Source organism: Megascapheus bottae, chromosome 24 (assembly GCF_031878675.1).
Source record: "Megascapheus bottae isolate mThoBot1 chromosome 24, mThoBot2.hap1, whole genome shotgun sequence".
Lineage (NCBI taxonomy): Eukaryota > Metazoa > Chordata > Mammalia > Rodentia > Geomyidae > Megascapheus > Megascapheus bottae.
The window spans coordinates 12268260-12276328 of NC_143532.1; the positions used below are offsets into that span (position 1 = coordinate 12268260).

At 49.6% G+C, this 8069-nt stretch overlaps 1 protein-coding gene across 2 annotated transcripts in view; it reads left to right on the forward strand.

Annotated features, from left to right (window-relative positions):
* Ranbp10 (RAN binding protein 10) overlaps positions 1 to 7475 on the forward strand; it is a 47623-nt gene extending 40148 nt beyond the window's left edge. For both annotated transcript variants that reach the window (XM_090357419.1, XM_090357418.1), the window contains exons 7-14: positions 2362 to 2474; positions 4045 to 4153; positions 4256 to 4404; positions 4596 to 4800; positions 5537 to 5658; positions 6097 to 6242; positions 6527 to 6638; positions 7014 to 7475. In XM_090357419.1, the coding sequence (XP_090213545.1) occupies positions 2362 to 2474; positions 4045 to 4153; positions 4256 to 4404; positions 4596 to 4800; positions 5537 to 5658; positions 6097 to 6242; positions 6527 to 6638; positions 7014 to 7144 (1087 nt within the window). In that variant the 3' untranslated portion in view covers positions 7145 to 7475. The remainder of the gene's footprint in view (positions 1 to 2361; positions 2475 to 4044; positions 4154 to 4255; positions 4405 to 4595; positions 4801 to 5536; positions 5659 to 6096; positions 6243 to 6526; positions 6639 to 7013) is intronic.
* The last annotated feature ends 594 nt before the right edge of the window (positions 7476 to 8069 follow it).

Here is an 8069-nt window from a genome sequence, read left to right on the forward strand (position 1 = left end):
CAACCTTCCTTTTATTGAGAAATTGGTATTAAAGCAGCCTTAAATGAGGGCTAAGGCACAGGCTAGATGGCCAGACCTATCTCAGAAAAAAATAGCACAGCCACCGCTAGTTCTCAGCCCTCAAGCAGATCAGAAATGTTTCTTCCCATGACTAGGATAATGCTGCTTCCCACAGCAGGCTTGCTTGAGAAGAAATGATGGAGCTACCTGGCCCCCTGTAAGAGGGACTTACACCTTTAGATTTCAGGGCGCAGGCTCAGCGCATGGTTGTTTTGTTTCTATGTGTGTATCCATGTGCCTGTATGTGTTCCTAGGCAGAATTTGTCAAAACTTGTATATAATTTGTGTTTCATTGTTTCACATAGCTTTATTTAATAAGTATTGGAAATAATTAGGCTATCTAACTGCCACAAGCTCTTCAGCTGGCTTCCCCTGGTAGATATTTTATTATATTTTATTTTTCTGCCTCTTTGTTTTTAATTTTTTTTAGATTTTGTGATGTTGAGGATAGAATCCAGGGCCTCACACATGCTAGACAAGCATTGTACCACTCACCCACACCCCAATCCTGTTTTTTGTTTGTTTGTTTTTTGTTGGTCATGGAGTTTGGACTCTGGGCCTGGGCATTGTCCCTGAGCACTTTAGCTCAAGGCTATTGCCCTATCCCTTGAGCCACAGCACCACTTCCACTTTTCTGGTGTTTAATTGGAGATAAGAGTCTTACAGTTGGTCTCTTAGTGCCTGAGCTGGCTTTGAACAGCAGTCCTTCAGATCTCAGCCTCCTGAGTACTTAGGATTACAGGCGTGAGCCACCGTGCCCGGCTTCTTTTTCTTTTTCTTTCTTGCTTTATTTTATTTTATTTTTGCCAGTCCTGGTCTTGAGCTCAGGGCCTGAGCACTGTCCTTGGACTTTCTCAAGGCTAGAGCTCTACCACTTGAGCCTCGGCACCACTTCTGGCTTTTTTCTATGTATGTGGTATGGAGGAATTGAACCCAGGTCTTCATGCATGCTCAGCAAGCACTCTACCAGTAAGCCAAACTCCCGCCCCCCCCTTTTTTTTTTAATTTTTCTTTTTTCTTTTTCCTGGTTTGGGTGACCCTTTCTTACATTTAAAAAAAAAAAAATTCGGAACAGGGAGCATAGCCTAGTGGTAGAGTGCTCACCTGGCATGCACAAAGTCCTGGGTTCTATTCCTCTGTACCGCATACACAGAAAAAGCTAGAAGTAGCTCTGTGGCTCAAGTGGTGGAGCACTAGCCTTGAACAAAAGTGTTCAAGGATAGTACCCCAGGCCTTGAGTTCAAGCCCCAGTACTGGCCAAAAAAAGGGGGTGGGGTTGTTGGTGGGGCGGGCGGGGGGCCTTGAACTCAGGGCCTAGGTGCTATCCCTGAGCCTCTTTGTGCTCAAGGCTAGTACTCTGCCACTTTGAGCCACAGCTCCCCTTCTGGTTTTTTGGTCATTAGTGGAGCTAATAGTCTCATCTCCAATTAATCACTAGAAAGTGGATAGTGGGGCTGTGGCTCAGGAGTAGGGCAGTAACCTTGAGCTGAAGAGCTCAGCCTGCTGAGTAGCTACAAGTACAGGCATGAGCCACCAATGCCTGGCATATTTATTCCTGTTTACATCAGACATGAAGACTCATCCTCTGCTCACTACATATACATACACTCTCACATACATGCACACATATGCCACTGCTGAAACAGCTTCAGATGCTTCAGATGGGTTAAATGCCTAATGGACAGTAAGTCCTTTTTCCAAAGATTGTGTTCCTGTTAGTCCTGCTGGTGTCTGTCCCTTTATAACAAGATCACCCTGATATCTTCCCATCTCAGGCCCTTTATCTGTGGCATATCATCGAATAACTTTGGCTTATGAGTTAGCTGCCATCACTGTTAGACCCAGTACTGTAAAAGGGCAGAATCACTAGAGTGTAGGCAGCCCTAGAGGAGCTCCTGTGTGTCTGGCACGTGGCAGGCATGCTCTGTGTCTGGCCAGCTGCTACACTTTCTGGCTGTCATTTCAGGAAGCCCGGGGTGAGACAGTTGGCTAGCTCTAGGCTTGCTTGTGTTTACCAGAAGACAGTTGCTTTTATGAGGTTGGGGCATCATGTCCCAGAGAAACGTAGACCCGCAGACCTTCTTCCAAGCTGTGAGCACAGATGTGACCAGCCCCTTTCCCTTTCTGATGGCATGAACACTGAGGCAAATTTTCATTTTGCTCCAGTCTTCTCAGTTCTATGGGTGTTACAATCTCCAAGATGTGTTTAGGGAAAACTTCATAGGGAAGTAGTCTGTCTCATCAAGAGTTCATGAGAAATATGGTTCTTGAGTGTCACCTCAAGCTCTTCCTTTTTTCTAGCATGGTCTCGTCTTACCTGGTGCATCATGGGTATTGTGCCACGGCCACGGCTTTTTCCCGAATGACTGAAACCCCGATTCAGGAAGAACAGGCGTCCATAAAGAACAGACAAAGTAAGGTTAATTCTCTTCTACCCTTGTCTTTCACCTGTCCTCGATTCTAATCTCTAACTCATGCCAGCCCTAGTTAACATGCTAGGAGTCCAGTCCTCACCACTCTGGAGACCAGCCCAAAGCTAGTCCCGGACCCTGCTGCTTTTGTTCCTTTTCCCACACAGCACTGCCCATGTGAACAGCTAAAGGAAGGTCTCAGAGCAGCCTCATTAACCTGCACTCTTGAAAGCCAGGTGGGGTCTGGTTCTGGACCGGCTAGATCCTGTTCCTTACGTCATCTTCCTCCCTCTGAGACCTGGATTCTACTCAATCTCCTATTCATGGTCTTCCATGAAGATTATTTGCATCTTATGATACCCATATTCTACTTTCCAACTATTTACTCAACCTTGGTAGTGCTGCTTGTTCCTTGCCAGAAAGGGGACTTAATGGTCAGACAGGGCAAAGCTGATGCTTTGCAGTGATTTTCTTTGCTTCCAGCCATTGCTCCTGCCCTTTGCAGATAGCCTTGTTCTTTTTTGCCTAAGGCAACTTTCCTTGTATTCATATTGCCTGTGTACTGTGTGTTTGGGGCCCCTTAGCCAAAGGAAGGGTTGCCAGAAATGAGATAGGAGAAAGACAAGAAGATGGGAGTAAGTGGATGTTTGTGGACATGTACGTCTGAGTGCTTGATTCTCTCAGTCTTTTGTCTCTGTATATGTTCATGTGTCTGTGTCTCCCAGAGAATCTGCTCTCACCCAAACATATGGAAAGGGATCCCAGACTTGGGATCCATGCATGAGAGAGCCTGACTTAGAAGTCACTCCCAGCAAGACCGAGGAGGCAGCATGAAGATGCTGCTGGCCCAGGAGGCCATCATTGGAGATGCCGGTTTGAGGATGACCTCCTCTCCCAGATGCATGCTGCAGCTCCCACAAATTGTCAGTGTAAGGGCTCTGGTCTAAACCAGTGCACTTCGCCAGTCCCCTGCAGGGCCTGGAGAAAGAGGAGTGTTTGAAGAGAAGCCTTAGGTCACTAGCTTCCTGGGTGTCCATCCGAAGATTATGCTGCCATAGCCAGCGTCTTCCCTTCAGCTCTGTCACAAGGGAGTGAGACTCCAAATTCCCTTTCTGTCTCTGAGGAACAAGGTCCCTTCATTTTCTTCTCTTATTTATTTATTTTTTTTTGCCAGTCCTGGGCTTGAGCTCAGGGCCTGAGCACTGTCCTTGGTCTTTCTCAAGACTAGAGCTCTACCACTTGAGCCTCAGCACCACTTTCAGCATTTTTCTATGTATGTGGTACCGAGGAATTAAACCTGGATCTTTGTGCATCCTAGGCAAGCATTTTACCACTAGGCCAAACTCCCGGCCCCTCTCTATTATTCTTGAGTAATCCTTGACACTTGGCAGAAACCATGCCCTGCTACATTTTCTCTTTAGCCTCTTCTATGAGCATCTTCAGGCATCAGGGCACTCTGAACTACCTCACGTAACTCTTGGCTGGCTTCTTCCTTGAGGCTGGCCATATCCCATATGTGTAGCTGTGAAGATCCTATGGTTCTCACTCATGGCTGTGTTCTTGCTCTCTGCAGAGATCCAGAAACTGGTGCTGGAGGGCCGGGTGGGCGAAGCCATTGAGACAACTCAGCGCTTCTACCCTGGGCTGCTGGAGCACAACCCCAACCTGCTTTTCATGCTCAAGTAAGTTAGGTCTGTCAGTCTCAGAGCCCAGCTCCTTAGCTGGTGGCAGGAACCTGCAGCCCAGGCCAGGCCCAGAGCTTCGCTGCTATGCTCCCTCCACAGGTGCCGACAATTTGTGGAGATGGTGAATGGCACCGACAGTGAGGTCCGCAGCTTGAGCTCCCGAAGCCCCAAGTCCCAAGACAGCTATCCTGGCTCCCCAAGCCTCAGCCCCCGACATGGTCCCAGTAGTTCCCACATGCACAACACAGGTCAGCCACTCTCCAGAGGGCTCTGGGAAGAGCTGGTGTGGAGAAAAATGGCCACCCTATATGCCCTTCCCTACACTGGGCTCAGGGCTGGCTGCTGGATTGGGGGGAAGGGAAAGGGACCACTGTGGCAAACCCCAGGTCCTGCTTGATGGCAAGCTGCCCCTCCTCCTCTGACCATCCCCGGCTTCTAGGAGCAGACAGTCCCAGCTGCAGCAATGGCGTCGCATCCACCAAGAGCAAACAGAACCACAGTAAATACCCCGCACCCAGCTCCTCCTCCTCGTCCTCGTCCTCCTCGTCCTCCTCCTCCCCGTCCTCCGTCAATTACTCCGAGTCCAACTCAACAGACTCTACCAAGTCCCAGCCCCACAGCAGTACCAGTAACCAGGAGACCAGGTGCCTGTCTTGCTATGCTCCCTCCACTCTGCTTCTGCTCTGCACCTGCTGGGCCCATTGCAGCCTGTCCTTCAAGTCAAGTGCTGTCCCCAGCACTTCACCTCCACCTCTATCATAGGTCTATGCCTAAGGTGCTAGCAGTGGCTTCTGGCCTACTCAAGATTTAGCCACCAATTTTCTTGGCCCTGGCTTTCTTTGGAGGTGCTGACTCTGCCTGACTGAGTGTGGTTTCCTCTGTGGGGACTTACCTTCCAAGGAGGCTAGCCCTGCCATGGTATTTTATGTATGTGGAAGCTATTATAGGATCTGGCTTCTGAGGAGCCAGGTTGCAGATAGAGGATCTGAGCTGCAAACTACAGCTCTAGGTGGCTTTGTAAAGGTTCTCTGCATGTTCTAAGTTTGGCTGTCAACCAAGGCCACAGAAATGCCCAAGGGGCCCATGGAGCGCAGTCATTAGGAATGGCAGAGTTGTGTAAAAGAGACATGTCAGCTCAGAGGAGAGCCAGGAAGAGAAAAATCGCAGTGGCAACTCTAGGTCAAGAGGTCAAGAGTGGGAACCAGGTGACAAGCCTCTGGAAATAGCTGTAGTAGGTACCAAATCCTTGGAACCTGGGAAGCTTGCTCTGGCAGCCCTTGTTTATCTGCAGCCACTACAGCTAAAGACTAAATGGAGGCCCAGCGAGGCTGTTCAACTTCCCCTCGGCCAATTCCCAATTCCCACTTCATTCCTTCCCAGTGACAGTGAAATGGAGATGGAAGCAGAACATTATCCCAATGGCATGCTGGAAACCATGTCCACACGCATTGTCAATGGTGCCTACAAACATGAGGACCTGCAGACGGATGAGTCTAGCATGGGTGAGTAAGGGCTGTGCCCCAGCATGGCCCACCTGATGGCCCCTGAGAAGGCAATGCACAGTGTCTCTGGAGGGGCTGGGATGGAAGCCTTAAGCAGCTTTAGCAACTCCAGTCAGACTAGGTCCACTGTTTTCTTAGCCATTCGCGGACATGTTCCTGAAGTGGCTTCAAACGTGCAAGAAGGTTCAGGCCTGCTGCCAAGAGACCAGAACCCCTTTGTTTGAGGCTGGAGAGAATTTGCGGAGCACTGTGCATCTATGCAGGGTGGGAAGAGGGCAGCTCTGGACTGTGTGCTAGGAAGACTTGAAAGTACCTGTGCTCTAGCTGATCCACTTGTTCTCTGAGCCCCTGACTGCCAGAAGCTACAGCTTCTTGGGGTCTTCCTGACTTTTTCTCCTCCTTCCTCCTCATGTGCTCTCGGCTGGCCTCTGGGTGCAGATGATGGACATCCACGACGGCAGCTCTGCGGGGGCAACCAGGCTGCCACAGAGAGGATCATCCTGTTTGGCCGCGAGTTGCAAGCACTGAGTGAGCAGCTGGGCCGCGAGTATGGCAAGAATTTGGCCCACACAGAAATGTTACAGGTATAGAATGAGTCAGGCCCTCACCACAGTGAGCAGGACCTCACTCGATTCTGGGGACCAGATGACACTGAAGTATCCAGAGGCAGCAGCAGTAGGACAGAGTGGGCTCTCGTCAGATCCTTAGTGGAACGCGGATGTCTGGTCTAGAGAGGGTACACATCCTGCCCGAGCCTGCTGCCAGGTCTATTGATCTGTCCTTGGGCACTGTAGTCCCTATCCTCTCTAGAAGCATGGAGTAAGTGTAGTGTGTGCCCCAGTCCTCTCAAGAGTATTTTGTTCTTTAGGATGCCTTCAGCCTACTGGCATACTCAGACCCCTGGAGCTGCCCAGTTGGCCAGCAGCTTGACCCCATCCAGAGGGAACCTGTATGTGCTGCTCTCAACAGCGCCATTTTAGGTGAGTACATCTAACTGAAGAAGACACTGACACATGAATGTCTAGGAGGCCTCTCCTTGTCCTTGTGAAGGACAGTGAGATTGGTCCAGACCATCTCTGATGACTAACAGGGTTTCTGGGTTTCCAGGCTGAACCTAAATCCTGACTTCCTTCCAACTGAGTTGGCTCTAGATTATGATCATGAGCCCAGCCGACTGCTCTAAAGAAAGCCAAGGTCCTCGGGTTGCTTACAGATACACCAACTACAGGACCATGGCCTGACAGCTAGGATTTTCACAGGGATTCTGTCCATTTCCTCCTTCTACCTGTAAGGAACTTTGACCTGGCTCCAAACACTGATTAGGGCAGTAACTGGCCCCTTTATCTCCTCCACAGAGTCTCAGAACCTGCCAAAGCAGCCTCCTCTGATGCTTGCCCTGGGCCAGGCATCTGAATGTCTACGGCTCATGGCCCGAGCAGGCCTGGGATCTTGCTCCTTTGCCAGAGTTGATGACTACTTGCACTAGCTGACCATACTGGCTGGCCCCACCTGGCCCTCTGGCTCCCCAGCTGGAGCTGCCCTGTCCTCAATATGCACCTGGCACAGGGACCTGGAAGCCATGGAAAGAGTCCATTCCTCCTGCCTGGCCTGCCTGCCTCTCCTCCGTCTGTCCGTCCTCCTTCCCTCCCTCCCCCCCCCCTTCTTCCTCTCACTCCCTCTTTTCCTGAATCTTTCTCCCCATTATGTGCAGAGGCCTGGGACACAGTATTGGCTGGTTACTCATGTAGCGCCTTCTCTTTTAAAGGAGCTTTTATTTTGAGGAGGGGTTGGGTTTTTTAAATCTTTTTTCCTCCTTACTGAGCCACCAGTGTTTATCTCGGGAGAGTTTGTGCTGAGCTGGTTTCTGCTAATTTAGTGATAAAGCCTATCCAGGTTGGTGATAGCTTATTATTTTCATAAGTAAAAAAGGCAAAAAAAAAAAACCTCACAAATAAATGAGATTATATATATAAATATATATATATATTAAAAAAGAGAGAGAGAGAGAGAGAGAGAGACACAGTATTTATCGTAGCATTAGTTGTCCACCACCTCTTGGGTGAGGCTGTCCAGACACTATGTGTTTTATTTGAGTCCAACTCATTAAAAAAATATCATCTCTGTCACCTCAGCAAAGCGATTTATCTTAGGCTCCCTCTTTGTTGAGCCACAGGCCCAGCTGCCACACAGAGAAACTGCAAAGACCTTTGGGGAGGGGGAGGGGACTTGGTAGGCAGAGTCAGGCTAAGTTGCTTTGCCGCATCTCAAGGGGTTTTTGGATAAGAGTCCCTAAGTATGGATGTCCCTACACTTTTGAGAGTTGGACTAAGAGCTGCAGGCCCAGGAGTCCAAAGAAGTGCTAAGTATGGCCCAGGACCATACAGCAAAGCAAGGAAGCAGAAGGCTAGCAC